This window comes from Aspergillus welwitschiae (genome assembly GCF_003344945.1).
Source record: "Aspergillus welwitschiae strain CBS 139.54b unplaced genomic scaffold BDQ94scaffold_21, whole genome shotgun sequence".
Lineage (NCBI taxonomy): Eukaryota > Fungi > Ascomycota > Eurotiomycetes > Eurotiales > Aspergillaceae > Aspergillus > Aspergillus welwitschiae.
The window spans coordinates 261,288-289,035 of record NW_020798715.1 but is presented as its reverse complement, the minus strand read 5'-3'; the positions used below and the strand labels follow the sequence as shown (position 1 = coordinate 289,035).

The window sequence follows — 27,748 nt, the reverse complement described above, 5'->3', positions numbered from 1 at the left end:
AGGTATGCGTCAGGTCGATGAAAGATCCACATCTCTTATTCTTGTCTACTGTTGATCTCGCTGTTAATCGGTCCAACTGTCTGTGTACAGTAAATAGAGATAGTGGCTTGGACTGAAGATCTGGCAGGTGGAGGCAGAGGGGAAGATCAGCGGTGGAGAGTAAGAAGAAGTGGTGGTGAAAGTTACGAGGCCGAACAACTCCCCGAGGTTCCTACAGTAGCGCGTACGCTCGGATTACGGACGAAAACCCGCGCATCTGTCATCCTACCCGATACGGTAAAGATAAGCTGTTACAGCCAATCATACTGTGGGATCGGACCTGGCCGATCTCTGCACTAGTTTAGGCTGTTCGGGTAGTATTAGTAGTGTATCTTTAGTAAGATTCTCGTAACGGTATAGTCTACTAGTTACTGGGATGTACTTTCTCGCTGAGAAAGTACTGGCAAGATACCTGCCGGCGACTTCATCCTGACAAGATCGATCGTGTTTCCCCATCACGAGGATCATCCTGGGATGCGATTTCTCCGCTTCGTGTGTAGCTTCCCCCCCCACTCAATCTGGTCTGTTTCCTCCTCTCTTCTCCTCACCTCTTCGAGCTCATCTCAATCTCATCTTCTTGTTTCCTCATCTGCTTATCTTTATTCGTTTTCTTTTCGTCAACTTAGTACTATTGCCTGCTCCTTATTCACACACACACACTCTCTCTTTGGTTTCCCTGGAAAATGGTTCCGGTTCGCTCCTAGCCACCCCTGCTAGTCACCCACTTCAGACTTCCGCTTTTCCATGGGATCCAGTCCCTTCCCAGGCCTGAGACCCGGCTCTGCAAGAAACCTTGCGCTGTCGCTCGTTCCATGGTTCATTGGGAGCCTGACTTTTGGTCGGCCCTTGTTTTGGCGACCCAGATTTGCCCCGGTGCTGGATGTCTCGTCTAGACTCGGCCTTTGGCTGGCTGAGCTGTTGTGACCTGACAGCTAAACTTCGCTGCTTGAACCACGCCCGGTGTCAACTCTACTGACGGTCTGCTCACTGTTGGATGCCCCTCCTTGGCTTGCCGTTAATTCAAGAGCTGCCATTTTATTTAACTTCAACCCCCCGTCTTTTCTGTTCCCCCTTTCTATTATTGTTTTCTTATGTACAAGGCGTGGTGAAACATCTCCCTCCTGCCTCAAAACTGCTGTCGACCTTGCAGTCATCTGCTCAGTCTCCCCTGCTTACGCACGCCGCGCCACACATCACACCATACTGCTACACTGCTACACTGCTTTCCCCGTCACTATCCGCTACACACACTCTCACGATGGGCTCCCCCGCCATCGATGTTGATGTTTGTCCCAATCCCCGCACAAAGGAGGAGAACCAGGAACGGTAGGCTATCTATTTGGCCACTTTTTTTTTTTCTCTGCCTGCAAACCCGCTGACGAGGAAACAGTGCCTTCATAGCCGCCTCCCGCCGTAAAGACCGCAGCTTAGATGCTCGCGTGGAATCGGCCAACCGGGCCTCCAGCCTGCACAAGCAACGGACCGGCAAGGCTCTCCTCATCAGCCGGGAAATCGTTGAACGCGAGGCCATGTACGAAGAGGTCGATGACCGCTACCAAGAGAAAATCAACCGTATGCTGCACGCTCAGTCGATGCAGCTGCAAACCGAGTTCAACCGCAATCTCATGGCTGCTTTTGCGAACCGTCCAAGTGCTCTGCACCAGCGTCGGGCCAGCTCCCACCTCAACCCGCGGGCATCGCTTAACGGCATCCGCAAGATGAGTCTGGACTTGTCTGGGCTTCGTGCCTCTGTCTCCGACGGCATGAACACCGGACCAATGACCAGTCCGTTGGGACCACACCAGGGTAGCTATGTGCTTTCCCCCACATACGACGGAACTTCCCAGTCGCCGTCGTATCCCAGCGTCGTCCCCGCGTCGTCGGGCCAACTACCATCCTACCTCACCCAGACCGCGGGTGGACCCACCTGGCCGGCGCAGCTGAACGGGCCGCAGCCCATGCGATCGCCTTGGACAGGAGGGTTCGTGTCGCCGTCACAGCACATCCCGGCCACGACGATGGGCGAGATGGGCGCCATGCCGGTTCGTCAGTTCCGGGACCGCATGGGGTCGGCGCCGGTCATTCCCGTTCACACGATGCCTTCCCCTTTGCTTGCAACTCCCGCAGCATCTAGCACTAGTGCTACGGTACCTCCCACAACAACAACAACGTCCTCCTCGTCCTCATCGGCGTCGGCCGGTCCTCGACCGGCCCACCCGATGTACCAGCACACTCGAGTCCGGTCGGAGCCTGGTCAAGCTCTGCGGACGCAAAGCCTGGCCAACCTGTCCCAGCTCAACTCCCCGCCAGGTATGCCGATGGATTCCACGGAGCCAGTGCCGACGCCAGATTTGTGCCCGACGCCCAGCACACCGCAGTCCCCTACATCGACGGGACAAGACCCGGGTCTCTGGGGGCTAGACCTGAACAAGGACGAGGGAGTGATGGGGTACGCACAGGAGCACCATATGGATCCTGACTATGAAGATTTCAGCCGGTTCGCATTTGGACTGGGCAGCGGTCCCCAACTGCCGGATTCGGAAACGGCGTTTGATGAATTTTTTACCATGGAGGATTTTCCCGTTAGTGCATGAGTACCCTATACGTTGAGTGATTACTTTTGCTCTAAACTATGTCTTACTATTGATATTTTTTTTATTGTGTGTTTGTTATTGCTGCTGCTACTACTACTACTACTTCCTTTGGGTGGGGACTTGCTGGCTTGGTTGGTGTCGTATGTACGAGGGGAGACAATACCCGGAGAGCGGCGTTGACCAGGTGATCCATAGCGAATGCTATACCTTTTAGCTTAACACATTCTTGGTTGGTAATTCAGCCAGCTTCGTAACTCCTCCCCCTCCTACCCCAACAAACAAGCTCAGGGCCAGTCAAGTGGATCCCCATCGTCCTGAACTCTGTAGCTAGACCGGGTGTGAAGCTCCCCAAGCTCCAGGGAACCTAGCTCTCCGGGGAGGTGAGAGGTGGGTGGAGATTTGGAGGTGAGGTTACATTTCCGCAAACAGCGACACGAATGCATCGATCCCGTCCTTGAGCAGAGGACCGTTCGTCAGTTAGAACTTATAAATTAGTGGAGTGAAAGAAAAAATTTTTCTCTTCAGGATTCAATTTGTAAATCCCGCGGCATTATCATTCAGTGGGCTGCATCATAATGGCTTAATAGTTATACGAGTTACACAAAGGAAAAAAAAAGAAATTGGATTATGAGGACATAGAGTGATCATAATACAGCTGTTTTCTTTTAGGTTATCTGATTCTGTGCGGGAATAAATAATAAATATTTCGATATTTATTATAATATTGTGAGAGAATATGAGAATAATAAATAAAATAAAATAGTGAGGATCAGCTGAGCTGCCAGGTAATAGTGACATGGGGAGCTTAGCTAGTTTGTCCCATGTTAGTTACTTAGTCAGTCTGTAGAGATTTAGGTAGTCATTATTAATAACTAATAAGGATGGATTGGAGAGGATTTACTTGGTTACTTGGTAGGTAAAAGGTAGGTAGGCACACCGTTTTAGCCGATACTAGCCATCCACTCATGTCTCCTTAAACAGCCGGGCTTCCCGTCTGTTGTTTATTATTGTAGTTATTATTTTGTTTTGTTTCTTTTTCGTCAGGGTGGGTTGTCGACATGTTGACATCTTGGGGAGGGGGAGGGGACAGCTGAGGGATCTGGTAAGGACGAGGGAGATGTGCGCTTTAGTGCTGAGTTTATCTAATTGTGATGCTGCTCTGCTTTTGGTATTTGTGGGTGATGGGGGATCTACATTAGAGCTGCAAAATTGACTCTCTTCTTTGGTGTATAGGATAGTTGCAGATACTACATACAGCAGAGGAAGAAGAGGTAGAAGTATTTCCCTCACTATCTACTTACTCTTACCATTTCAAAAGAATACATTTTGATAGAGTTCCCTTCTATACCCTAGATACTTCCTCTGCACAAGAAGCTGTTTAGAAATCCTCCGCCGCCACCAATGCCTGCTAAGCAGAGAGGAAGAGGAAGAAGAAAAGGAAGAAGAGAGCTTGTGTGGGTCCCCAAACCCCTACCCCTCTTCTCTACTTAACCCTCCCTCTTTAAATACCAACCTATACTGAGTTATACCAGAGGTACGTAGTCAAATATAGCGTTGATCGACCGAAGCAACCAAAGAGACCAGCCTCGATCACGAGAAACAGTACGACTGAATACCCACTCACTTCACCCTTCACCAGCCAATCAACCAGAGCACCTCCTCAATGGAAAAGGATTAAGTTACTTTAACGTTGATTAATGCGGGACAGCAAGTGGAAACGGGAAGGTGATCTGCATTAGTTTTGCAGAAATGCAGGTCATTCGCACATTGCAGTTTAAGTATGAGAAAATGGAGAATACTGATTTGTGGGTTTGTGGGCTTAGTGTGGATTTGGCTGGTCTGTGCTAGACTGGGATGGGGCTAGTGTGGGTTCCAAATCCACTAGTCCTGGTTTAGGGAAAGCCGGGAGGCAATGAACTTTTCAATAAACTTTTACTTTTGACTGTGAAGGAATCGGGTTAGGGCGGGTGTAACTTAACTTACTTTACTCGGTGGGAAGAATTGAGAATGAAGGAGCTGGGTAGGTTCAGGTTCGGGTGGTTCGGTTCCTTGGATCTTGTTTCTCTCTTCTTGTGGGTGAAGGTACTGGGTAAGTTCAGTGTGTCCCTTCTTGTGTGTGCGTTGTGTCTGCTGTCTCTTATGTGAGGATGTTGAAGAAGAGTTTGAATGTAGGTTTGAGCTTTTGTGTTTGAATTTCAAGCAGTAGATGCTTTCGGTAGAGTAAGTACTTCTTCTTCTCATTGTCTCGTTAGTTATACTCTATACTTCCTTCCTGTCTTTACTTTCAACACTCACCAATCAATCCACAGCGTCTTTAGAACTCAGACTAGAATCCACTTAACCTACTCTACTACTACATACTACCATCAAACCCACACAGAAAGACACCCTATCCTCCCATCTAGAACCTCCAAGTACTACTACCAGAATAGAAGTCCCTCGTAAATACACTCCCACCCACAAACCCACACCCAGTATGGAAGTATTTTCCGTCTCGGCTAACACCACCCGCTGCCCATTCCCACTGTAGGAGAAAAAGAGAAACCCAGCTACCTGATTTACTGGGAATAGGGATCGGAATGGGTCTATTGAGAACTAGACAGTTCACTCACTAACCGAACACAGTCACTGAGTTATGTTGTGTGCTACTGTCGTTGTAAATGTGGGCTGGCTACATGTCCGGCCGATCTACCATTTAGCAGTGGAGTTCACACTGAAAGTCTAGAACTTGGGAGCTTCGGAGCTTCGGGGGGTGATAGCCCGATGGGCAGGCAGTTGGAGGGGGCTGGAGCTGGAGCTGGTGTGGAGTTGGGGTGGATGATCATGGCTGCTCCAGAGATCAAGAGGGAATGGATTTGTGTAACGTGTTCTAGGTAGCTTGATTGCTTACATCAGGGTTGTTGTCTGTTTTGTTAGTCTTGCTTACTGAGTAGCTAGCTAGGTAGATAGATAGATAGACAGAAGAGAAGAAATGAAAGTACCTACTATACCAGGATTATTGTCCCTGCCAAGTACACACATACACATGGTAGATAATACTAAATGCCACACCAACACAATACTCATAGTAAAAGGTCAAAGAAGAAGTACTACTACCACTAAGCACCGCCACTCACCACTCCCCTTCCCAATCTCGTCTACCCTAACCCTCCCTAGTGACCACTTCACACACTCCTCGGAAATACTCACATCCCTTCTCCTACCTACTCGTATCTATCCCCCAATAGAGTCCAAGTCCCCCATAACCCCAAATCTAACCCACCCTAAGCCCCAATCTAGACCAAACCAATCTTTCCCATCCAGGTATAACACCCTCCCATTGGACTATCCTCCCCTAACGGATCGCCTCCGTCAGCATTTCCAATACCTTGGGACCCCGTAGAGCCAGAATATCCCCAAGTACTTAGTACGTAGGGGAGAAGTGGGGTCTCGGGGATGGCCGGGGCCCGCTTTTCTCTTTTTCCTTTTCTCCAAAAGTGCAGTACAGCTGATTCAAGGTATGGATGTATCCACAACTTACTGTCTGCTCAGTCGCTGTATTTAGTATACTGTCACTGTGTCACTGGTCAATGGGCAGTTGTTGCTGGTGGGGCGGGGTGTGGGGTGGGCTTTTGTATTTAGGATACGAGGTATCTTACATGGTTGTATGTAATAGATCGTATTGTGTAAGGATAAGGCCGAGATCCCCATCCATGTCAGGTTTACTCCAGATTTGGGGGGATCTCCGATGGACTTGAATCAGGTATTTCTTGGATTTTTTTGATCCTACGGGTTCGGATTGGATTGATATGTACTTTGGGGTCGATCTAGGTACAGAATTGGACATAGTAGATACTAAGAAAGGAAAATAGGAAAAGGAAAAAAAGAAAAAAAAAATAAGAAGAGAGATAAGGAATCGGCTTCAGACAATTCGCCCGCTAAACAACTCCCGACCTATCTCGCCGCTACGGCGCACCCCCACGCTCGAACTGCTGCTGCGTCGTCGTCGGCTACGGCTCTCGGCTGGATCTGCCGGACTGAGTCCGCTGGCCCGCGCATGCAGGTTCAAGATATCGGTTAGACTGACTACCCCGACTAGCCGCCCCGAGAGCCGTGCCCCGGGTAGCGCCGAGGCCGGGATCGACGGTGCGCTGAGGTATGCTGCGGGTGCTGCGGTGCCGTTGTTCACGGCTGGTGACGGGGGCGGACTCGAATTGGTTACCAGTGGGATATGCACGGATGAGTGCGATGGCGTAGGAGGTCCTGATGACGATGGTGATAGCGGATCGGTGACCCAGAGGCTGGTGGTTTGTTAGTAGCTGCGCTTTTGTATGTGCTGGATCTAGACTTACCGATGGGACCGGGTGGCGACCACCTTGGCGACGGTGTGCGCTAGTGTCGACCCTGGATTCACGTGAAAGACCGGGAACGAGTCTTTGCCCTCTTCCAGGCCGCGGTTCGACAGAATCACGGAGATGAAATGCGTGCATGTGTTGCGCAGTAGCGGGAGCGATGATGAGCGCGTGAGAAGCTGGTCTGGTCAGCGGTGCTCATTCGACCACATGGTGCTGCGTACCTTGACGTCCGTCGTGGAAATGTTGCCGACAACATTAAAGTGGCTGTCCACCACTGCGATAGACGAGATACCCTCTTCATTCATGATCTGCAGCGCATCAACGAGCGGCCGATCGCCACTATACAGCATTAGCTTAATCTTTCAAATAATAGTCCATGGGACGCACTTGATCGAAATCACATCTCGCGACCCGATCCGCAAATCATGCAGCGACTGCGGATACAGCTGGTCGATCACAGGAAAGCTGCGGCCGTTCTCCCACAGGAACTTGACCAGCCGGAATTGACTGAAAATGCCCAGTACCTCATTGTCATCCCGCTCGCTGACCACTACCACGCGATGCACTCCGCCGCCGAACGTCTGTACAGCGGTCATGACACTGGCCGATGCCGGCAGCGTCGTCAGCGGTTCTTTGCGACCGAGATCCTTGACATCTCGCAGCGGAATTGGAATGCCTTCTTTTGCTTTGCGGGCGAGTTCTTCGTACGAGGCAAGGAGCTCCTCATTCGGCTGTGTTAATCCCGCCGCCAGCAGGAGATATGCATTCAGATCGGCGTAGTCGAAGGTGCCCACGGCCGACTTGTGCTGGGGTGATTCCCGGATCAGCAGCACCGGAGCCCCGGTGTCGATCAAGATCTAGCAGAGTCAGCCCACGACTCGGATATTCTATCAGGATCTAGCAGCAGCGCCCACATTCGTCGCTTCCTCAATTCCTGTGTTTATTTCGACGAACTTCAGGTCGTCTGGACTGACCAGCTCCCCGATGGAGATCTCCCGCCAGTCTCGGCCGACAAACGCGGGGTTGGCATTGTTCGGGGCAGGAGGGTTGTCGATGAGACTCTGGATGGCGGCCTGTGTCAGGGAGGGCTGTCGGCGTGCCCGCGGCGACCCCGGTGTCGCACGGAGAGTATCGCTGATGCTCTGACGGTGCTGATGGTTCGGAGCGTGCGAGGAGAGGCGGAGTGACCGAACGCTTGCGGATGGAGTGCGGGAATCCGTGCTAGAACGGGGAGATGCGATATTTGAACCACTGGAATTGCTATCTGCAACCGTTTCCATCGGGCGGTCCGTCATGGTGGACGGAAATGGGAGGTCGGGGAAGAGCTTAGGTAAGGAGGGAGGAGGGGTGTAGTTAGCGTGCAAGGAGAGCTCCGGATAGGAGTAGCTGTACAAAAGTACGTGAGACCAGATTTGGGGAGGTGATGCTCCCGATTTGAGACAAACAACAGCATCAAAAGTGGCAGTGCGGGCTGCAAAGAAAGGAGAAGCGAGTCCAAATGGGAGGGGCGAAGGTCAAAGGAGAGTCACTCATTCGAAGCCCCCCAAAAAGGCGGGGATGCGGCGGCTCCCTTTAATCGTCCAATCACAAGTCCCCGCTTGTCATCCCGGCGTCATCCAGCTCCAGTCTGGAAATCTCCTAGTCTCGTTCAACATCCACTCAATCGTTCTATACACTCCTTACGCTATCGAATCGACCAAAATCATCTGCTTCTCACCGGTCTACAGCTATGCAGGTACCTCTGCAACACCCACACCTGTGGTGGTCCCGGCGGCCGAGATACGGCCGACCGTCCCTGAGACTGGCCGGAGTGACATCATCCAGTCAGCATTCACTAACTATGGATACAGTCCCCACTTGATGGTCTGACACTTTTGACAATCATGTCAAGTCTCCCAGCAGTCCTTCCCAGCCTATCTTGCGGTATTTGTCTGGTCTTTTAACCTTCATCTGGGGATAGCCTCGTGGCCTTTTTTGGCCTGACTCTCGCTCCTGCTTGTAAGTCTTGCTGCCGTCGCGGTAGAAGCAGAATAGCTTCTCTTTTCTCATTGGCGTGCGGCGTTCGGTTTGGCTAGGGTTGATTTCGAAATTCAAAACCGGGGCAGCGTCTAGGCCGGTCGACTTTCTTGCCTCAGCGTTGGTGATTGATAGGTACTGCTCGTAGAGAGTTCCGCCCCGGTTTGATTCGGGATCTACTAGCCATCCGTCAACTTGGAATTCATCCCTAGACATCCTTGTGAGATCTCCGCAGTCCAGTGCAAGAACAATTTCCAACGATGGAAAGTCTCGCAGGTACTGGAGGATCTGTACTGAGAGATCGCGTTGATGAGACAAGACCAAAAGTCGGAGATGTGCAAATGCCCCAGAACTCTGCTGCAACTCGTTCCACGACCGGATGACACGATGGCTGAGCATGACCCCGGACGACTCGCCGTTATGCAAGGTCTGTGGTGGCGATGATATCTCCAAAGCTACCAGGTTCCGGATACTAGTTATTTCCACGAGGTCAGGAACCCTGGCGATTGATGGGTCCAAACTTAACACCGCCCGCCAACTCAAGGCATCGCTGTTCACCACTTTCCAGTATTCTGGCATGCTCATCTTCACGCTTTTGGTACTATAGGAGCGGTAAGGGCTGACTTCTCGGAATTGCTCGGGGTAGGCTGTAGCAAAGAGCTTCCAGCTGTGTAGAGTTCTTCTATTGCTACGGCAAAAGTTAGGCCAGATCCGTTTTAATAATCCGATTCATCCTACCTCTTGCCAAGACAATCCCAGAGGTAGCTAGCAATATGCCAGGGTACGTATGCAAATATTTCAGGCCGTAGTCTCCTCTGATCAGACAACAGGCATTTCATGGCCGAGTGCTGCAATGAGGGGGCCCCATGTTGGCTGTTCTCCTCCCATCTTTTTGGCAATAACGGAGACTCATGAACCCAAAAGGACCCATTTGGGTACTTGGAAGGATGAAAGGCCATCTCTCTGTAGGCCTGGCCAGTTCGCCGGTCAATGGTGACGCCGGTCATCTTTGACATAGCTCGCCCGGGCTTGGGATGTGAGCTAGCAATGCGTTATTCAGCTGCAGCACATGAGTCTTTCTTTCATTAGTCATGTAAACTGTGTTGCATGGTAGTAAAACCGTTCGTTTACACTATTGTTGAAAGGCGGGTAATATAGAGGCGATGGAACTAGGAGTAGTTGTTTTCACCGCAAACGCAATCCCAGTGGCACAGCCACGTGATCTGAGACAAGTACAAATACAACGGCCGGATACGATGTCCGGAGGAATTAGTTGGAATGTGAGATCAAGCAGGTTGACACGGACCGTATTTTCAGCCATCCGAAGTGTGCTCGCAATTCTCTGTTTGTGATGGCCTGTCATGTGACGGGCCAGTAGATAAGTAAAAAAGGACCCAGTTTCCTAATATGGAAGCCCCACTGATCGAGTGGTTCGTTCTTTCCTTCTTTGTCTTTGATCTACTTCTCGTCTTTGGTTCTCTTCACTTTCTTCCTCTCTCTCTCCCTCTTCATCTTTTCTATCATCCCGTCTGTCAGAAGCTCCAGTCACAGAAAACTAAAAGGCTGCCATTACAGTTATGCCATGACCGACTCAAAATGCCGCGTGACTGGTTTTCCGATGGCCAACTACCATGCAACTAACATAACCTTCATACTAACAAACATCCATTTCGCTCAAATAAGTCATCGCAACAATATCATTACGAAACCGAGCCCAGAGCACCTCTCGGCAGTCTCACTGCAGCAAGTTACGCACGCAGCAACGGTCCAAATTCGTAACATACAGGGATCTGCCCGCCCTGTTCCTGCGTTACTTGTAGATAACTGTCCCATATCCACGCCCGGGAGGGCTGGTCAGCCGCTGCGCCTTGTTATCCCATAGGTCACAAGTCAGTCAAGGCTGACGTGGGCGCCAGGCAGCGAGCCATCTCATGCATGTATTTCTCCGTCTGCATATCTCCGTCGATCCTATACCCCGCAGGGACACAGCCTTATGGCCTTGTTCCCCTGACTCCTCAAAATAGGAAATGACTCAGGCTTGGCTGCCTGAGCTCGTATAGATGCCACTGCCCTGCGGCTTGGGATCAACATGATGCAGTCCTGCAAGATCAGGAGGCTGCCTGCCTCGTGGCGCCCGATACTGTACATTTTAGGAGGCTATAAACTGGCTTCAAATCTTCACTCTTCTGCAGAACGCTATCGTATCTTTCCATATTTCTAGCAATTCGACTTAACTAATCACATCGCAGTCATCAGTGATTTGAACTCACACGAGCATATACGCACTAACAATGTCTTCTGATACAAACCTCAAAGATCCTACCGTCCTCCATAAGGTCGCGCGGGTAGTCCATGCGTGGAAGCGAGAGTCAAGCATGCTCCAAATGGTCACATCATTCATCTCAAAGCCCCAATCGATTCAAGCGGCAGACGCTCGTCAGCATACCGTATGGTTGTTCGATAACACTGCCTATCAGCTACCGGCGGCCACAACATCAAAACAGGTATCATGGCGCGCAGAAGTCGTGGCCTGCGCTTTCCGCAAGAATAGCCGAAGGGATATCACCAAGCTCGTCGCCATGATTGCAGATCTCATTGGACTGGACGGAGAGATGGGAACGGACAAGGAGACACGCCATCGGATAACAGAACGGCTACAGCCATTCCTGTTTCATACTGCCTCTGCACACCTAATGACGCTAGAAACCCCTTTGCCGAACAGCACCATCCAGATGCAGAAGATCGGGCCCACCGATGACAATGGCATCAGTAGTCAGACAATCAGCGCAAACAGCAAGCACATCAAGGATGGCACCAAGATCAGATCATATCTTCGAGGTTGGGGAAACCAAGTTTTTATGGACACCATCTTTGCTGGCCCAGAAGGTTGGCTTGTCGTCTCCGACATCGACGATACAATCAAGTACACCAAAACTTCGGAGTCCACTGGCATCCTTCGCACCACGTTCGTCGAAGACCCTAAACCCATTGCCGGAATGCCTCAGCTCTACGCCCATATCCAGAACCAGCTTGTACCGGCATGGTTCTATGTCTCAGCTTCCCCATATAATTTATACCCATTTTTACACGGGTTCCTTGGTGCATACTTCAGTCCTGGTACGATGATCCTTCGAGACTCATCCTGGCTGGATATCAGCGAGCTAGTGAAGTCCTTCACCGTTAACACACGGGAGTACAAGGTGGACCGCGGGGAGAAAATCTATGGTTGGTTTCCCAAGCGCCAAGTGCTCTGTATCGGAGACTCCACCCAACAAGATCCCGAAGCCTACGCAGAACTTTATAAGAGGCATCCGCATTGGATTCAAGCGATTTGGATCAGAAAGGTCACCGACGTGCCTCACTTGGACGAACAGAACTCCCCAGAGAGATTCAAAACTGCGTTTGCGGGTATTCCAGAGCATGTGTGGAGGGTGTTCGAACAACCAGCGGAAGTGCATCATCTGGTGGCTGAACTCAAGTCAAGCAGTCGACAGGCACAATCCCCAAAACAAGGCCTGGTCAACCCAAAGAATCTTCCGCCACCACCAAAAGAGCTGGTGATGAGCTCAATATCGCCTGATCAGTCGATCTATTGACGGTGCTGAGATAAGCCGTTCCTCCCTGGGTTACGTCAACATGAGAGTATGTTCACCCGCAACCACGGTGGCTGCAGCCCCCGCCAGAATTTATACTAAGCTACCCGTGCACTCAGAGGTTGCAGATCATCTTATTTCTCCTAAATCTCTGGAAAAAGCTCAGAATATACCAAAGTCAAGGCTCATCCACTGAAAGCATCTATCCCACTTGGCACCAAGCATAACGAAGGTTCGCGGCAATTGTATTATCGCAGCGATTTAGATCAATTGAGTTCGAACACTTCCTCGACTGAATACGGTCGGATACTGTGATACTATCACTTATTGGCGAAGCTGAGTGAATCCTCATGAAGCCCGCAAAGCCTCAGTCAACCACGATGGACGAACAGACGTTCGTGCCACCAACCATGAGAGCGCTTTACTTCAGTCCGGCATCAACAGCTGTCACAGACCACACATCTATGAATGAGCCTAGGATGGATTCCCACGTGAAGTTCGACACGGACTTTCAAACTCCCATCCCCTCGGGGAACGACTATCTCGTCAAGGTGAAGGCAGCAGCCTTCTCCCATGATGAGCTCCGACTGTCTAATATTTTGAATCCATCCAAGTCCATACCGCAGATCCCTTTGCATAGCTTTTGCGGTACGGTCATTAGTACTCCTGAAAAAGACCACTGGAACCCAGACGGGCCTAAATTCAAGGTTGATGACGCCGTTTTTGGGCTGATCAAGCACACGCGCGACGGTGCAGCAGCCGACTACGTCATCGTATCGGAAGATGAGCTGGCATACAAGCCCAAGAACGTCAGCGCTGCTGAAGCAGCTACTATCCCTATGCCCGCCTTGACGGCTTGGGAGGCGATATTTAATTACGCTGGGCTTGACACCACCGACGTTAAACTCGGTCGCCAGCAGCTACGGGTTCTCATCACCAACGCACGCAACAATGAGGTTGGCCTTCAGGCACTACAATTGCTCCGATCGCATAAGCTCTTTCCGCACTCTCGGCCCTGGATTTGCGCAACCTGTGACGCTGAAGACCAGGAGGACTGCCTGCGGAAAGAATACAACGTGGACGCGACGATCTTTGCGCCACTTCCCCTACCACATGACTATGATCTCGGGTCTATCTTCCGCAAGAACCGCTGGGACCCGGTGGATGTCGTCCTGGACTGCGCTGGCCAGCAGATGTTCGAGCAAGCACACTCTCCAAAGGTCATCAAGGAACACGGCGCTGTCTTGACCGCGGTAGACTCAACGCCGGCGGAAGCCAGGAATCCTCTCGAGGATGATGAGCCACGCAAGGATGGTGTGCTTAGTCGCTTCATCCTCGTCAGCCCCAACGGTGAAGCCCTGAGCCAGATTTCCGAGCTAGTCGAGGCTGACGAGGTCCGAGGGCGAGTTGAGAGCATCAAGGACTTGGTTGATGGTACGGACGTGTTATCATCGGGGGCGGCGGGAGCGGGCGGAGGACGAAGGGGAGGAATGATGGTGATCCGAGTTAACTAGCATCAGGTATTCGATTTCTATCATCTTTGTGATATTATAATTTAGAGCAGCACGACAGCTCCTTGGATGTACCATACTTGACAGCGACATTAGCGATTAGACTCATCAATATTCGGACCGGTAGATCTATAGACCATCCTCAGAAAAGGACATACCAAGGCAATTTACCTCGTTAGCCCGGACGCATGAGACGGACTGATACCAAAATTCTTTTCTTATTATTGATTCTTACAGCCGGACGAAGCACCCCCCTGAAAAGAACTAACGACATAGTGGAAGAGTAAAGCGCTAGAAGATTAATCAGTGAGCAGAAATGAAGAGGGGGAGGGGTTGTTGTTGTTAGAAACACAAAGAAAGGATCCATCCGAGTCAGGTGCAGCATAAGATAAAAAGAACACCCACTCGCCGTGAAAGTTTGGTGTAACGAGATGATCGAAACACAGAAAGGTAAATTGGTTGGAAGGATGACGAATTCGACAGCACAAACCACCCGGTGTACATGGTAGATACATTGATGAAAGAGGAGAAAGAGGAATTGGACTGGAAAGGGTCACTCTGCTACACATGTAGAGGAAAGAAAAGATAATGAAGGGGAAGTGACGGGGATGATTAGAGGAAGGAAACATTTGGAGTAATGGTTTAGGTAGGAGGGAAGAAAAGGAAGGAGAGAAGAAAGTAGAAGAAAATAAATTTTATAAGGGAAATAAAAGAATCATAAATAGAATAGTAGATATAATAAAAGCAGAGGCCCGTGTAAGGCCTGAATGGGTTCTCTCTTTCTCCATGTGTAGCACTCGTTCTCATTCTCTCTTTATTTCTTTTTTTTTTTTTATCTTTTCGAAAATTTTTGGCTGTCTGACGACAAGGCCACAAACCAGTTGCGTCCTTGTCGTGGCATACCGGGTTCAATGTTCTGGATGGCGCCCTGGTGTTGGTTGTCTGTCCTGGCTGCATGCATCTGAACGGGTTTAAACTTCCAAGAGGGGATGCGTACAGTACCTGTGGGAGTTGGGGGGGTGTGTTTTGAGTAATACATATGGCATGGCCGCGCTTTGCCCCCTTATAGAGAAGAGGGAGGGAACGGGCGAGTCAATAGACAGAGAAGAAAGATGTGGAAAGCAAAGCAGACAATGAAAACACAGATCAATGGAGATCGAATCGAACATCCCGTGCAAAACAATGCAAGACGAATTTCATATAAACGCCACTCTGCCAGTTCCAACCGGTATACCGGTGACTACTTCAAGAGGAAGCCAAGTAGAGCTCCCCCGGGGTAGTTGTTTTGTTGATTCAGAAACCAATAGCATAAGGGGGAAATAATGGGAAAATAAAAGGACAAACTAGGTTGGGGACTATAGCAGAAGACGAAGAATGATGATACCCTTACAGTAGGGAGTCGAGTCTAGTGAAAACGCTCAAACATGCTGCCACAATCTGCAAGAGAATTAGCATTGAGCGCAGAAGTAGTCCATGGATGATGAGAAACGTACCTCCATCTGAAGCTCTCGGTCCTTAGATTTGTTCACCTCGTCATTGATCGCCTGTGCCAGGTTGGCTCCAATGGCCTGCGAGCCTCCTGGTCTCCGGGCAAATGGCCACTGAGAGTATTCAGCAAGCAACTCATCCACCTGCGCAAATGCCCTTTCCCGGGCCTCGTGACTCATTGTGACAAGAGCGTTCTCCAGCACGTTGGCCGCATAGGCCGCGCATACCATGGTGATGGTTCGTAGGTAACGGAACTCGACATCTTCAGGGAGCCATGCATTTGCCGGGAGGATCACTGTACGACTGCTGCAGACGTTGCGGACGCGGCGGTGGAGATCATCCTTGGCGCCTCCATCCGCGACGGGATGCGTAGCCATGTCGAAGAGAAGGAAGTTCCGCTTTTCGGTGCGGAGGATACCCTTATCTACCAAGCCTTTGGCGAGGCGTTCGCGCACTTGCTTGAGTTGGTAGCCAATCTTCATCAAATTCCAAGTTTCACCTGCCGGGAAGACACGTCGAGTCAGCGAATGTGTCAATAGCAATCGCGGGAAAATCAATAAGAAAGATCATCGGAAGATGCCCCTTCGTAACATACCGCTCAACAAATCTATCCAGGAGTTCACGCTCATCTTCTCACTTGACTTCATTATCTTCAGCGCCTCGTCCAGCAAGACCTCCCCAGTTAGCGTATCGTCGACCACCTCAATCACCCGATCGGCCAGAGGGAAACGTCGCCGAGAGGAGTCCTTCTGCATGCTGATCCGACCACGGAGCGCTAACTCGATCACGATGCATCCTCGGAGGGCGTATGAGATGTTTTCGTTCCAGAAAGACAGATAACCCTACAGCGACACCAAACCATCCCGGACGCGCCTGTCAGCGATTGAACACCGGCTTGTAAATGCGCAGTAGCAAGGCTAGGGGCTCACCTGCTTATCCTTCAGCCCCAGCAGAAGCACCTCTTCCATCAGCGTCAACTTGGGCTGCTTGCTGCGTTCCTCCGTCTCACTGATGTCCCTGGGGTCGAAGGCGATTTTGTGACCGTTTTCGGAGCTGGTGAACGAGGTCTCGGGGATGCGGTTATCCAACGACGAACCATTTCTCGACACGGGCGAAGAGACTCTGCTGTCGTCGTTGTCTTCGGCGCCAGCGACTCGACCGCCACCTCTTCGGCGAGTCAAGCCCCCGGCTGAGGCCATGAGGATCTGAATGCGGCTGGGAGACGGGAGTGGGGGGAGGGAGGGATAAAGGGAACAAGGATGGTGTCGATAAGCACGCAAGTGATGGAGTCTATGCCGTTATCGTCTGCGACATGGACTGATGTTTGCTTATTGGGCCGGTGCCTGGGTGATTTTCTTGGGGTAGGAAGATCGGAGGTTGGAGTTGCTGGAATGGAAGAGTGACGCCGAAAGTTTGCTGGACGGGAAATTGTCAGGGGGGGGAGAATGGTGGTGGAGGACGACGAAGAGGAAAGGCAGGCCGACAATCAATGGGGGAAGAAGGAGACGGGCGGCCAGAGAGTGGGTAACTGAGCCGAGCAGCGACAAGAAACCCCAATTCAACCCGGTGAGAATCCAAGACAAAGACGGTGGTGGTGGGAGATAACCCGGGGGAAGAAAGTGGATGGAGGAGATATAAGATTGATGCGGTCGATGCGGTCGCTAAGGCTATCTGGCGCTTGGTCTTCCTTTGGCTGGGCGTCTCCAGTTGTTGCTTCTCCGGTGACGGACCCCATTCTTTATGGCCACTACCATCTACTAAGTTATCTACTCTCTACTCCCAGCCCACTCGGTTCCAGGCCCCTGATGGTTTTACTTCTATTTTCTTTTTCTACTTCAGTTGCATCAACATTGGTTTCAAAACTGCAGTAGGAATCCCAGCCCTTCTCACTCTCACAGGCACGAATACAATGGCTGGGCCCTGCACTCATTTCTCGTTGATTGTTCCCGAATGGGTAGCCTCCACGTCATCCCACGGAACTGCATATCAGATTCGTTCCGACCTGAACACCGCGTGCAATTCCAAGCTTAATTCAACACTACCAGTTCCCTGACCATGAATAATCTCAGCTATGAAGTTACTTCTTCAACAATGCTCATCTCACACGATATGAATGGAGAGGAAGGAGTATACGACAAGACCAGCCAAAATCAGTCAAAACTGCATTGAAGATGATATACACGATATAATAGAGTGAAAAGAGCACAGGCATGTATCAGCATACAGAGTAGCGTGACCGACTCCTGGTACCTCCACTGTGGCAAGTCCCATGTAGATGCACGCCAGCATTCCCTTTCCTTTCTATTCTAAGTCCCCCAATCCACTCCGAGTCCTCGCATTACGTTCATATTTAGTGAGCTAGCAGAGTAGTCAGTACTGAATCCCCGCAGGATGAATTCAATTGCACAAGCAAAGGGTGTTAAACTTACCATCGGGCTGGCCAAGGATGTACTCAACAGCCTTGTCAACTATAGCAGAAGGGATAGTCAGTAAATGTCCTCCGGCGTCGCAATACCCTACAAGGGCATCGTATCCCAAAGCTGTACTTACCGCTGTGGATGGAGTCGGCCTCCTTGTCGGGGATCTCAATGCTGAACTCCTATAGACATCGCTATCAGTATACAACGTTATGTATATATTTGGGTATATTCAATATCCATACCTCCTCAATGGCCATGACGACCTCAACGGTATCCAAGCTGTCCAGGCCGAGGTCGTTTGCGAAGTGAGAGGCACCGTTGATCTGTTGAATTGCGACCGTTAAGCTATGATTCTTTACCCGCGGGAAATTCCGGCCAATGACTTCGGGCGTCATCGGGTATCCAAACTAACCTTGCTAGCATCGGAGACCTGTAATAATCCCAGCCTGTCAGTTACTGTGCTTTTTTATTTCTTGATGGCTTGCAATTCCTCGCCTTGAGCGAGGAGTTGGAAACGCGCGATTGCGAACGCACCTTGTCAAAGTTCTTCAGAAGGTTGACTATCCGACCCTCAACCTCGTCCTTGTTGAGACCGGCGGGAGCGGAGTAGAGTCTGACACCCTGGTAGGCAAAGCGAGGGGCGAATTGAGCCGGACGAGCGACAGGAGAGCTACGGATCTGGAAGGGAGCCGGAGTCTTGACGGCACGAGGGACAGAGGCCCTGAGGGAGCGGACGACGGCGGAGCGGAACATGTTGGCAGGGAGGTGAAGCTGAAAAGAGAGGCTAAGAAAAGGCCTGAACAAGGAGAAAAGAGGTGGAGTGGGGGGGAAGAATGGAGGAGGAGGAGGAGGTAGTGATGGAATGGGGAAAGATTGGGGGAAATGAAGCGATGGATGATGAACGGGTTTGGATTCTGTTGCGGCTCGGAGGAAGCAAAATCCTGGCGGCGGGCCAATCACGGGGCGGCAGAAAGCCATGACCTAAGCAGGCCGGCGACCCAAGCAGAACTTCGTCGACTTCCACCTCCAACCGCTTCTGGTTCGAATTGCTGCTGCTCCCCCCCTCTGCCAATTGACCTCCCCCCTCGTCATCCCCGCTCTTTCGCGCGCTTCCTCGACTTCCGCGATGGCCGCCCCCAAGTCCGTCGCCAGGCTCGTCGCCTACTCTCGTCCTACAGCCTTCCCTCTCCGCTCTTCGCCCTTGGGATCCATCGCAAACTTCTCTTCCTCGGTGAACCGGGCAGCTACGCCAGCTGGTCCCCCCCAACCGGGCTTCCGTCTGCCCCCTCCGAAGAAATGGGACGAAGGTGCTGAGTCTTCTCTCGACAAGGCCGGAAAGTACTTCCTTATGGCTGAGTTGTTGCGCGGCATGTACGTCGTGCTGGAGCAGTTCTTCAGACCTCCGTAAGTCGCCCCATCCAGCTTGGTCAGGTCTGCCTCGGTGCATATCATCATCAGAATTTCCCGTGGCCCATCTGAGCCTGTCTATCGCTTTTCATCATTCTATGGAGGTTTGTTCTGTCTCAATGGATCTGCGGCTGATGAGCTGGTCCTCTAGTTACACTATCTTCTACCCCTTCGAGAAGGGACCCATCTCCCCCCGTTTCCGTGGTGAACACGCTCTGCGTCGCTACCCCACCGGTGAAGAGCGTTGCATTGCCTGCAAGCTCTGTGAGGCTATCTGCCCGGCTCAGGCTATCACCATCGAGGCTGAGGAGCGTGAGGATGGAAGCCGTCGCACGACGCGTTACGATATCGACATGACCAAGTGCATCTACTGCGGTTACTGCCAGGAGAGTTGCCCTGTCGACGCTATTGTTGAGAGTGAGTAACCAGTAAATTCATGTGTAGGTCATGAGACTCCTACTAACGATATTACGTAGCTTCCAACGCCGAATATGCCACCGAGACCCGTGAGGAGCTGCTGTACAACAAGGAGAAGCTCCTTGCCAACGGTGACAAGTGGGAGCCCGAAATTGCTGCTGCTATCAGAGCCGATGCTCCTTACCGCTAAGCGGCACCTGTATTTGCCAATATGACACCGGACACGGTGTCCATGTGACACTCCCCTTGGAAGAGATGCGAGAAAAACATGATATTAGAAAGAAAGCCTTTCCGACCTAGAAAGCTTGGCTTGTAGCCACCCCCATTTATTCCCACGCTGTACATATCTCACGCCCAACCCCCTTCGCCTCCCTGATTACCTCCTGTACTAGTCGGGTCTACCGGAATTGATCAGATCGGCCACTCGATTCCGGGTCTGGTTTTGTCTTTGATGTTGAAGGAAATCCTGCATGTTGTGTTGTCTTTTTTTACTCTTGTTTGTCTAGGGATCCAATCAAAGAATTTTTCCTTTGTTATGTCCGGGAATAGTGCTTAAACAACGACCTTTCATCAGTGCAGCAACCATGCTCAACTATAAGCTATTGGAACACAGAGCAATACACTGGTCTGCCATTCTCTGCCGCCACTCGCTCACAGCCCAACCAAGCACACAATGTCTTCAACACTGCGGCATTCAGCTTGCATTCTCTTCAGCCCAATCGCCCGTCATTTTGCTATTACATACCTCTATCAATCGGAATTATCGGATATATCCCTATCCTCCCATGCAGAACCACCCATACTCAGCATCATAGACATAGCTGCACCTAGTATGTACGGTAAGCTATAGTGGATATACCCATCTCGCCTGACATGATACTTTCACAGTATGCAAAGCACATACACCGCATCTCCGTCTCCATATCCAACAAGAGTCTAGACCATGCATGGAGCGTATACATACGAGGACGGGAATAGGTGGTACAACGAGGCAGATGTCCCTGCATCACCAACACGGAGATACCACACATCTCTCTCACAAACAAAAGGGAAATTCCATCTTGCTCTCCCTCGAACTCTGGTAGCGACGAGACGTGCCGTCCCGTAGTCTGTAACAAAGCAACAGAGCTTGATTAAGGTTAGTGTTGGAGTTCTTTGTGCAGTAGCAGGTTGACACGTTCTAGTGCTGCTATATGAGTGTAGGAGAATGCCAAAGATGCTCCTTATATTCGTACTTTTGGTCCCCTTCTCAGCTGTTAAGCATGACTGTGGACCCTTCTAGACTTCTATATACCTCCATCCCCTCCTGCATACGAAAGATATCACTCACGGCACATCCCCAAACAACTAACGAACGCATGAACTTCAATCTTCCTGACCACTATATAACCCCCTCGGCCCTTTCACAATGAAGAACAGATCCATCCCATCCTCATCCCCATCCCTCCCTCACCAGCATCACCACTACCCACCCATCATGTCCACCTCCCTCCTCTCCCTCCTCGTCTTCCACGGCTCCCCCCTCGACTTCATCAAATACCGCCACGCCGTGCTCCTCCTCACCTACCCGGACAACCAGCAAAGCATGTTCCACATCATCGGACCGCCCGGGGACTTCAATTTCGTCGAAGTAACCGGGGCGAATCCCACGCAGAGCGCAAAACTAGAGAGGAATATCCCCGTCGCGAATGTAAGTGCTTCTATCTCTAGGGAGATGATCAGGGATGCGTGCGCAAGGGTGAAAGTGCGGAATGATGTCCCCGGGTGGAACTGTCAAATTGGGTCGGGGAGGCGCTGACTGAGTTGGTGAAGATTGGGTGCTGTACGGAGATGCAGAGGGGCGTTGCTGTGGATGGGATGGTGGATGCGTGCTTGGAGGCGAGGGATGAGAGGTTTGCTTGATTTGATTTTTTGATCTTTCAGGGGGTTGGAGAGGGGGTAAAAGTCTTGATTTGTTTTGATGATGATGATGACAATAACGGTTATGATAAATTGATAGATGGGGTGATAAATGATAGATGATGGGGCTAGATGGGATGGTGTCGAGAGGGCTCCGTGACTTATGAGTTATGACTTCGACTGAGTTATGACATAGACAAAAGTTTGCTGGCAGACAGTTTGAACGAAGATTATGACAATTGGCATGCTGTTGGGTCACTACCGTTCTGCATCAAGTTCAATTACTCAAACAATTCGTACATGAATGTAGTAGTGTGCAAGCTCAGCTGGCATAGAAACACAAACAAAGACAAAAAATGCTTCGTGAGATTCGGTATATATGCACAAAATGAACAGAGAACCTCCAGAGTTTAAACTCCCCAAACACCGTTTCTCCAATGCCCGCACTCCCTCAACTTTTTGGTCTCGAGCTATTCTTGCTCAATCTGTAGCATGCCTGCTCCTCTCTGAGTTTCCCTTTTGTTCTTCCTTTTCTTCTTTTCTGATCTCGGCCCATTTTTTCTGTGCGTGTATGTACACATGGTCAGAGGCTGCAGCTTGGTATTACACTTTGGACGGGTCTCCACTTCTCCCCAACACAGTACAATGTTTGCTTATTTCTTGCCTCCAGACTTGGCCTTGAAGCTGCCCTCAAAGCCCGGTCTGGACTTCTTCTTACCTCCGGCCTGCTTCTTGCCGCCACCCTTGTTGCCCTTATCCTCTCGGCGTTTCCGGAGGTTCTCTTCACGCTTCTGCTGTCTCATGTCCTTGCCCTTCTTCACGGCTTCCAGACGCTCCTTCCATTCGCGCTCAGACTTCTTCTTCGCCGACTCCTTGCGCTTGAGCGCCTTCTTCAGCAATGATGTGTCGTCACGGACCCGTTCGCCATGTGCCCGCTTCTTCGCGTTAAGCCACAGGTCCTTCTCCTCAATATCGGCCCGCTTCTCCTCGTCCATGGCGGCAAGCTTGGCCTTCTTCGCTTCAACAGCCTTCAGGGCTGCGGCGGGGTCTTTGGGACCGTGGCTCTTAGGTTGCTCCCGGACTCCGGAAAGACTGGGGTCAGCAAGTTGGCCATCTGCGAAGACAACGCGGCCAAAAGCGTAGTTGTTGTTCGAGCCGACAGAGTCAGCAGGGGAGCGCGGGGATGCGAGAAGGGATCCCGAGCCGCCAGGAGAGAAGCGTCGGGCCATGGCTTCATCCTTCAGCCGTTGCTCTTCTTCTCTAGCCTTCTGGCGCAGCTCCTTCTTGTGCGCTTTGCGTTGCTCGGCTTTTTGGCGTCGAGCCTCGATTAGTTCTTGACGGTTCCTGGCGGGCTTTCCGTTAAGCCCGTCGGCATGGCGGGCTGCGCGAAGTTCATCGAGCCGCTTCTGTAACCGTTGCTTTAGCTCATCGGGGGTAGGCTTGAGAGGCTTGGGTTCGGAGGTGGAGGATTTGGAGGCTTCGGTGGGGGGAACAATGGAGGATATGGAAGAGCTGCCCGATTGGGGATTGGAAGCATCGAACCCAGGGGAGTTCGGGGTGGACGCAGAAGACGATGGTTGTTCTTCTTGTTCAGCGCTGAAATCGAGCGAGAGTTCTTCGGCGGGGACGCCGTCCACGCTTTCGTTGTCATCACTATCGCTGTCCTCTTGTTTTTGTTTTTGTTCCTTGGTCTTGTTGGCGGGGGTCGACTCGGATTTTTGCACAGCAGGTGTTTCGGTCTCTTCTGACTGCTCGGCTACCTTGACCTTCCTAGCGGCTTCCTTGGCCTTCTTCTTCTCCTTCTGAGCGGCTTTCTTCTGGGCCTTCTTTTCCTCCTTCAACTTCTTGCGCGCTTCTGCCTCTTCAGCCGACTTGGCGGATGAGCGCTCCGCATTGGCCGAGTCTTCGGCCTGCTTTTGCTTCTTTGAGTTGACATCTCCTCTCTTCAATCCTTCCTTGGGCTTCTCGGATCCGAGTTCACCGTTATCAGAAGAATCGTCACCTTCCCCATTCCCTTCCTCGTCACGTTTACGCTTGCGTGCGTTCTCGTCCATCACATCCTTTGCTGACTTGGCGGAATCGGGGTCCAACTTGGCCCGCTTAGCTTCACGGGCCTGTTCCTTAGTCTGCTTCTTGCGCTGCCATTGATCCTGTTTCAGGAACCGCGGGTCAGCTATGTCTTAAGCGCGACGCCAAATGAGACGAAGGGAGAGAAAGAGAAGGGCAGGAGGAAATTTTGCAGCAAGAAGGATTGGACAAGTCACATACACTGCCATCTTCGCCGTAATAAAATTTCGCCGGGATCAGCGACAGCAAACCATCGAAGGCCTGAGCATGGCTTCGGAGGCGTTCCTGAAGAAGAAAAAATAGAGGAGGTCAACCTCGTGATCGGGCATAGTACAATGCACGGAACAACACACCTCGATATCATCCATCCTTCAAGAAACAGAGTGACCGCAGACCTTCCGAGGGATCCAAGCCGTTGAGCCAGTAATATACTGGAGGCTGATGAGATATTTGGGCAACGCTCGGTCGAACGTAGTGAAGGCCGCGATACCTCGAAAAAATTGGGTGGGCAGGTTGAAATCTTGGCGCTCTGTCTCCGCTCGGCTGTTCACCGCCCGCGCACACAAGACTGTCTTCGGATTAATGTTTGACCCTGTGCAGCAGCAACTGGTCAATGAGATTGGCTGTGCTTGCTTCTACACCTACTACCACTAGTAGTAGATAAATACAGTAGTAGCGAATCCATCTAACAACCCACTCCTCATTATACAACTACAGTAAGTCGATGCAGAAAAAACATAACTTCGTCCATACCACACAGAAAGCCATCGATTCCATTCAAAGCCCTATAACTACCATATAGACAGTGGACTTCCTCATCAGGTACCAGCCCATGATGATTTACTCTTGCACTTTCATTAGTGCTGGCACATCCAATCCCGGACATTCTTCGCTTTGAATATCAGTGATATTATTGTAAGGAAATGGAATTGTCCAGATCAAATCGAACCTAGACAGAAAATCCATTAGTAACGCGTCTAGCCCGAAACCAAACCCTGCAATAACTTACCGATCTTCAGGATATTCAGGAGGGTCCTCGTAACCCAGCTCCTGCACAATCTCCCTCATCTTACCGTGGCGCCAGGAGATCAGGATATTCCCTGTTCCCTTAAACTCCCTGATCCGTTTCGCCACACATTTAACGTGATTGCGCTTACAAGATGTATCGACAGGGAGGTCAAGATCCTTTGCGACGGGCAGGACGGTCTCATAAGAACGCCTATGCTGGCCTCCTGAGTAGCCACCAACATATACGTTAGTTTTTGACGTGAGAGGAATAACTGCTTGAGATGCGCCATGTCTTACGCTTGTTGATCTTGGGTGCCATCACATGGCCAATATCATAAGGTGACCCCACGCCGAATACTTCCCGGAGACACTCGGCGCGTTTGAATCCGTCTGCATTTAGTCCGCTATCTTCGGGATCCGGGGGTTTCTCGCCGTGGCGGATGAGATATACTGTCGGGGGATTGGGTGTAGATGTTGCGTGTGCGTGTGCGTGTAAGGTACTGAAGAAGCATAGAGAGGATAGTAGAATGAGTGTGGATCTCATTTTGTGTGAGGCCCAGTTGATGCACTATATATATTCATCGAAGAGGGGCCGCTGGGTTTTCAAGACGCAAAGTCAACGCATCGACAACTAGTAGTATAGGTCAAAAGTCCTCTGATGAATGACCCGGAAGTCGAAGAACTCTTGAAAAGCTCCCCTCATTTTGCTCTACACCAGAAAGGAAGGCTACCCACTATATAACAGTAGCAATTACGCAGTGGCACCCCTGCCACCTACACGCGTGGATCTACAATTGTCGCACACCATGATTGCAAACCCAACTATGAGCGAATTTCCAGGATGATCCATGTGTTCATCGTAGGAAGAAAGTTTCGGTGACGGTCGCGAGTGGGTGCTGGGTACAGTTGAAACATGCTCCCCCTCCATAGTATACTTACTGATGCCGCAGTTGTCGGTCAGGCGGGCTATCCACCATGGGAGGCACCGCGTAAAGTATAACCTTAAAGGCGACCAATCTGTTTGCTCCCACCAGCTGGTCGCTGGAGTCAGATGATGATCTATCTAGACTAGTTCTTGGGTTTGAGGGGCAGGTTTTTGAGAGTACCTTGCCAGTCAGTACATGGGATGTTTATTGAAGATCGAAACAGATTGTGTGGTGCCGCGTGGGCTGGGGAGGTTTCGTTCGCTGTAGGAAGCTTGATATGTGCAACATGGTAGTGCGGTTAACCTTGCATTTTGCGTATGCTGGGGAGGTGGTTGTACTGCGTCGGTTGTAAGGGGTTTGGGAATCTTAGTATGATAAGGTTTGATATTGATGGGTTAAGTTAGTTGCTTATTGCTGGATACAGTTGGTGTGTAAGCACTGTAGTGGTTGATGGCCCCGCGTCTATATACATAAAGCCACTTGGGTCCGTGGATCATCTCATCGTGATCGTGATTCTACGAGGAATGACCAAGTATACTTGTTGATTGCCCAGGTAAATGTTCAGCCCTCTGCCGCATTTTAGAACTTATTTGCTGCCTGCAGTTGACATCATGCTCAAAGGTGGAAAGACAGGCTATTCCCTCAGCTCTGACATCCCGCCCGATACTAGGCAGAGAACGACAGCCCGCCCCATACAAGAGGTTGTGTGCGCCCTGAACTAATTTCGGCGCAGCACCCGAGGATTCTAGAATGACATTCGACAAGGCTAACTCGGCCAACTGTGATCTACGAGATATCTAGACCACCTAAACCGGGCACATCATCTCTATCTGATCTGATCAAGTGCCCAGTGGTGCCCCATAGCCCGAGGCCCGGATCGTTGCAAGTTTCAACCCGCCAAGGGTCCAAGAGAAGCGAAACCCAGTAAAACTGGCTGGAACCAAAGACGAGTGATCCAGTCAGCGACCAGATTCACTCCGGATCCCTCCACTACTCGTACGTGTTCGCAACACTCGGGCGGACGTATTTCTGCACTAGTAGGGTAATAATGTGTCTGCCTGCTAATGCCGGTCGCTTTTTGGACCCCAATTAGGAACAAACATACTTACTTTGGTAAGTAGTACGTAGAGTGTCCGGCAAACACGGAGATGTGCTATTCCGATGATCCGGCAATTCCAGAAAGGAGTTATGGGGGCTTATTTCGGTAAAAACGCCAGCAGACGGTTGCGATGTTGAATGTGTCCAATAGGGTAGTGACTGGATTGTATTGGTACTATACGGTATCGGCATCGCGCCATCTGTGGTACTATTTATGGACTCGCACAGCCATACTTTAGTAAATGTGCGCACGCAGTTTGACTGATTTTATGCAATATGCACCTGTAGTTTGCTAAGCCACTGGACGGCTGTGCGGAAGAGCCACATGTGAGCTCGGTATGAGGTGTTATATTATACCATGGTAACGTCACCGAAGTACCCGTGCTAACTCCGAGGCCGAAATTCCAGTCGCGGCTAGCTCTGGCGCTTACTATGGGGGTGAATGGAAAGTAAGGGGCCGGATGTGTAATGCGCTGCGTATCGAAGTTATTGCATAATGACAGGCATAATTAACTAGGCTATCATTTAGTAGAAGCCCGTTGATTTTGCCACTGTCAGGCAAAGCAAAAGAAAAGAAAGTACCTGATCCCCAGGTTGGCGGGGAGCAATTCCGAAAGGGAAGACCAGATCAACACCCGCCCTGCGCCTATGATGAACACATGGCACAGCCACCCCGCGCTGCATGGTGGCGGGGGATCTAGTGATTCCGTACGGCATCAGCCTCATGAACAGCCACAATGTTAGTCGTAATCTCACTCAAACTTGGTTAATTCCTGACCGGGCTGTGACTGAACAGCGTAATTCTTGTCCCGTGTTTCTCAGCTGGCGCTGGGCTCTTGGCGTAGCGGGGGCATCATTGAATCTTGGTGGGGCTCACCTTCTGGGCGAGTCAGCACTGCGCCTGCTCAGCCCTGCAGTGCCTGATCACCTT

At 51.0% G+C, this 27,748-nt stretch overlaps 12 protein-coding genes across 12 annotated transcripts; 5 read left to right on the top strand and 7 right to left on the bottom strand.

Moving 5' to 3' along the window:
* The first annotated feature begins 612 nt into the window (after positions 1-612).
* Positions 613-2,826, top strand: BDQ94DRAFT_146069 (uncharacterized protein). The gene is made up of 2 exons (XM_026766762.1): positions 613-1,365; positions 1,430-2,826. The coding sequence occupies exons 1-2, from the start codon at positions 1,034-1,036 to the stop codon at positions 2,631-2,633; spliced, it is 1,536 nt and encodes a 511-aa protein (XP_026624966.1). The 5' UTR covers positions 613-1,033; the 3' UTR covers positions 2,634-2,826.
* A 3,535-nt stretch (positions 2,827-6,361) lies between these two features.
* Positions 6,362-8,512, bottom strand: BDQ94DRAFT_146067 (protein sds23). The gene is made up of 5 exons (XM_026766761.1): positions 7,882-8,512; positions 7,355-7,824; positions 7,189-7,306; positions 6,965-7,143; positions 6,362-6,913 (listed from the first exon to the last, which is right to left on the bottom strand). The coding sequence occupies exons 1-5, from the start codon at positions 8,260-8,262 to the stop codon at positions 6,535-6,537; spliced, it is 1,527 nt and encodes a 508-aa protein (XP_026624965.1). The 5' UTR covers positions 8,263-8,512; the 3' UTR covers positions 6,362-6,534.
* Positions 8,513-9,734, bottom strand: BDQ94DRAFT_146065 (uncharacterized protein). Its single transcript, XM_026766760.1, has one exon. It carries the CDS (start codon positions 9,566-9,568, stop codon positions 8,849-8,851), a length of 720 nt encoding a protein of 239 aa, XP_026624964.1. The 5' UTR covers positions 9,569-9,734; the 3' UTR covers positions 8,513-8,848.
* Positions 9,735-10,288: 554 nt separating this feature from the next.
* On the top strand, positions 10,289-10,634 carry BDQ94DRAFT_146063 (uncharacterized protein). Its single transcript, XM_026766759.1, has one exon. It carries the CDS (start codon positions 10,391-10,393, stop codon positions 10,622-10,624), a length of 234 nt encoding a protein of 77 aa, XP_026624963.1. The 5' UTR covers positions 10,289-10,390; the 3' UTR covers positions 10,625-10,634.
* Positions 10,635-11,274: 640 nt separating this feature from the next.
* On the top strand, positions 11,275-14,374 carry BDQ94DRAFT_160306 (uncharacterized protein; the record flags this gene model as incomplete). Its single annotated transcript, XM_026769199.1, has 4 exons — positions 11,275-12,540; positions 12,590-12,625; positions 12,933-14,010; positions 14,325-14,374. The coding sequence occupies 4 exons, from the start codon at positions 11,275-11,277 to the stop codon at positions 14,372-14,374; spliced, it is 2,430 nt and encodes an 809-aa protein (XP_026624962.1).
* BDQ94DRAFT_53374 (uncharacterized protein) lies at positions 14,267-14,818 on the bottom strand. Its single transcript, XM_026775994.1, has one exon. It carries the CDS (start codon positions 14,714-14,716, stop codon positions 14,387-14,389), a length of 330 nt encoding a protein of 109 aa, XP_026624961.1. The 5' UTR covers positions 14,717-14,818; the 3' UTR covers positions 14,267-14,386.
* A 62-nt stretch (positions 14,819-14,880) lies between these two features.
* BDQ94DRAFT_146056 (GOLPH3/VPS74 family protein) lies at positions 14,881-17,154 on the bottom strand. The gene is made up of 4 exons (XM_026766758.1): positions 16,505-17,154; positions 16,171-16,417; positions 15,581-16,074; positions 14,881-15,524 (listed from the first exon to the last, which is right to left on the bottom strand). Exons 1-4 carry the CDS (start codon positions 16,772-16,774, stop codon positions 15,474-15,476), a joined length of 1,062 nt encoding a protein of 353 aa, XP_026624960.1. The 5' UTR covers positions 16,775-17,154; the 3' UTR covers positions 14,881-15,473.
* Positions 17,155-17,353: 199 nt separating this feature from the next.
* On the bottom strand, positions 17,354-18,901 carry acpA (acyl carrier protein). The gene is made up of 6 exons (XM_026766757.1): positions 18,530-18,901; positions 18,408-18,425; positions 18,238-18,318; positions 18,126-18,174; positions 18,005-18,043; positions 17,354-17,933 (listed from the first exon to the last, which is right to left on the bottom strand). Exons 1-6 carry the CDS (start codon positions 18,746-18,748, stop codon positions 17,926-17,928), a joined length of 414 nt encoding a protein of 137 aa, XP_026624959.1. The 5' UTR covers positions 18,749-18,901; the 3' UTR covers positions 17,354-17,925.
* Positions 18,902-19,024: 123 nt separating this feature from the next.
* BDQ94DRAFT_146053 (NuoI/complex I 23 kDa subunit family protein) lies at positions 19,025-20,355 on the top strand. Its single transcript, XM_026766756.1, has 3 exons — positions 19,025-19,399; positions 19,554-19,819; positions 19,879-20,355. Exons 1-3 carry the CDS (start codon positions 19,122-19,124, stop codon positions 20,007-20,009), a joined length of 675 nt encoding a protein of 224 aa, XP_026624958.1. The 5' UTR covers positions 19,025-19,121; the 3' UTR covers positions 20,010-20,355.
* Positions 20,356-21,320: 965 nt separating this feature from the next.
* On the top strand, positions 21,321-21,908 carry BDQ94DRAFT_146051 (uncharacterized protein). The gene has a single exon (XM_026766755.1). It carries the CDS (start codon positions 21,405-21,407, stop codon positions 21,615-21,617), a length of 213 nt encoding a protein of 70 aa, XP_026624957.1. The 5' UTR covers positions 21,321-21,404; the 3' UTR covers positions 21,618-21,908.
* A 463-nt stretch (positions 21,909-22,371) lies between these two features.
* Positions 22,372-25,337, bottom strand: BDQ94DRAFT_160303 (putative 60S ribosome biogenesis protein Rrp14; the record flags this gene model as incomplete). The annotated part of the gene is made up of 6 exons (XM_026769198.1): positions 22,372-23,856; positions 23,987-24,070; positions 24,181-24,391; positions 24,544-24,648; positions 24,795-25,017; positions 25,091-25,337. 6 exons carry the CDS (start codon positions 25,335-25,337, stop codon positions 22,372-22,374), a joined length of 2,355 nt encoding a protein of 784 aa, XP_026624956.1.
* Positions 25,338-26,237: 900 nt separating this feature from the next.
* BDQ94DRAFT_146047 (uncharacterized protein) lies at positions 26,238-27,399 on the bottom strand. Its single transcript, XM_026766754.1, has one exon. It carries the CDS (start codon positions 27,007-27,009, stop codon positions 26,809-26,811), a length of 201 nt encoding a protein of 66 aa, XP_026624955.1. The 5' UTR covers positions 27,010-27,399; the 3' UTR covers positions 26,238-26,808.
* Between the last annotated feature and the right edge of the window lie 349 nt (positions 27,400-27,748).

Excerpts from the sequence above, each read along its gene's own strand:
- acpA (XM_026766757.1), bottom strand. The coding sequence starts at position 18,748 with ATGTTCCGCTCCGCCGTCGTCCGCTCCCTCAGGGCCTCTGTCCCTCGT. Across the intron at positions 18,175-18,237 it reads TCGTCATGGCCATTGAGGAG|GAGTTCAGCATTGAGATCCC; the intron begins GTATGGATATTG and ends CGATGTCTATAG. Across the intron at positions 18,044-18,125 it reads GGCCGACTCCATCCACAGCG|TTGACAAGGCTGTTGAGTAC; the intron begins GTAAGTACAGCT and ends CTTCTGCTATAG.
- BDQ94DRAFT_146056 (XM_026766758.1), bottom strand. The coding sequence starts at position 16,774 with ATGGCCTCAGCCGGGGGCTTGACTCGCCGAAGAGGTGGCGGTCGAGTC. Across the intron at positions 16,418-16,504 it reads TGGGGCTGAAGGATAAGCAG|GGTTATCTGTCTTTCTGGAA; the intron begins GTGAGCCCCTAG and ends GTGTCGCTGTAG. Across the intron at positions 16,075-16,170 it reads CTGGATAGATTTGTTGAGCG|GTGAAACTTGGAATTTGATG; the intron begins GTATGTTACGAA and ends TCTTCCCGGCAG.
- BDQ94DRAFT_146047 (XM_026766754.1), bottom strand. The coding sequence starts at position 27,009 with ATGCCGATACCGTATAGTACCAATACAATCCAGTCACTACCCTATTGG.
- BDQ94DRAFT_146069 (XM_026766762.1), top strand. The coding sequence starts at position 1,034 with ATGCCCCTCCTTGGCTTGCCGTTAATTCAAGAGCTGCCATTTTATTTA. Across the intron at positions 1,366-1,429 it reads AAGGAGGAGAACCAGGAACG|TGCCTTCATAGCCGCCTCCC; the intron begins GTAGGCTATCTA and ends ACGAGGAAACAG.
- BDQ94DRAFT_146053 (XM_026766756.1), top strand. The coding sequence starts at position 19,122 with ATGGCCGCCCCCAAGTCCGTCGCCAGGCTCGTCGCCTACTCTCGTCCT. Across the intron at positions 19,400-19,553 it reads GAGCAGTTCTTCAGACCTCC|TTACACTATCTTCTACCCCT; the intron begins GTAAGTCGCCCC and ends CTGGTCCTCTAG. Across the intron at positions 19,820-19,878 it reads TGTCGACGCTATTGTTGAGA|CTTCCAACGCCGAATATGCC; the intron begins GTGAGTAACCAG and ends GATATTACGTAG.
- BDQ94DRAFT_146067 (XM_026766761.1), bottom strand. The coding sequence starts at position 8,262 with ATGACGGACCGCCCGATGGAAACGGTTGCAGATAGCAATTCCAGTGGT. Across the intron at positions 7,144-7,188 it reads TTTCCACGACGGACGTCAAG|CTTCTCACGCGCTCATCATC; the intron begins GTACGCAGCACC and ends TGACCAGACCAG. Across the intron at positions 6,914-6,964 it reads GTCGCCACCCGGTCCCATCG|CCTCTGGGTCACCGATCCGC; the intron begins GTAAGTCTAGAT and ends ACAAACCACCAG.
- BDQ94DRAFT_146051 (XM_026766755.1), top strand. The coding sequence starts at position 21,405 with ATGTTCCACATCATCGGACCGCCCGGGGACTTCAATTTCGTCGAAGTA.
- BDQ94DRAFT_53374 (XM_026775994.1), bottom strand. The coding sequence starts at position 14,716 with ATGTTTCCTTCCTCTAATCATCCCCGTCACTTCCCCTTCATTATCTTT.
- BDQ94DRAFT_146063 (XM_026766759.1), top strand. The coding sequence starts at position 10,391 with ATGGAAGCCCCACTGATCGAGTGGTTCGTTCTTTCCTTCTTTGTCTTT.
- BDQ94DRAFT_146065 (XM_026766760.1), bottom strand. The coding sequence starts at position 9,568 with ATGAGCATGCCAGAATACTGGAAAGTGGTGAACAGCGATGCCTTGAGT.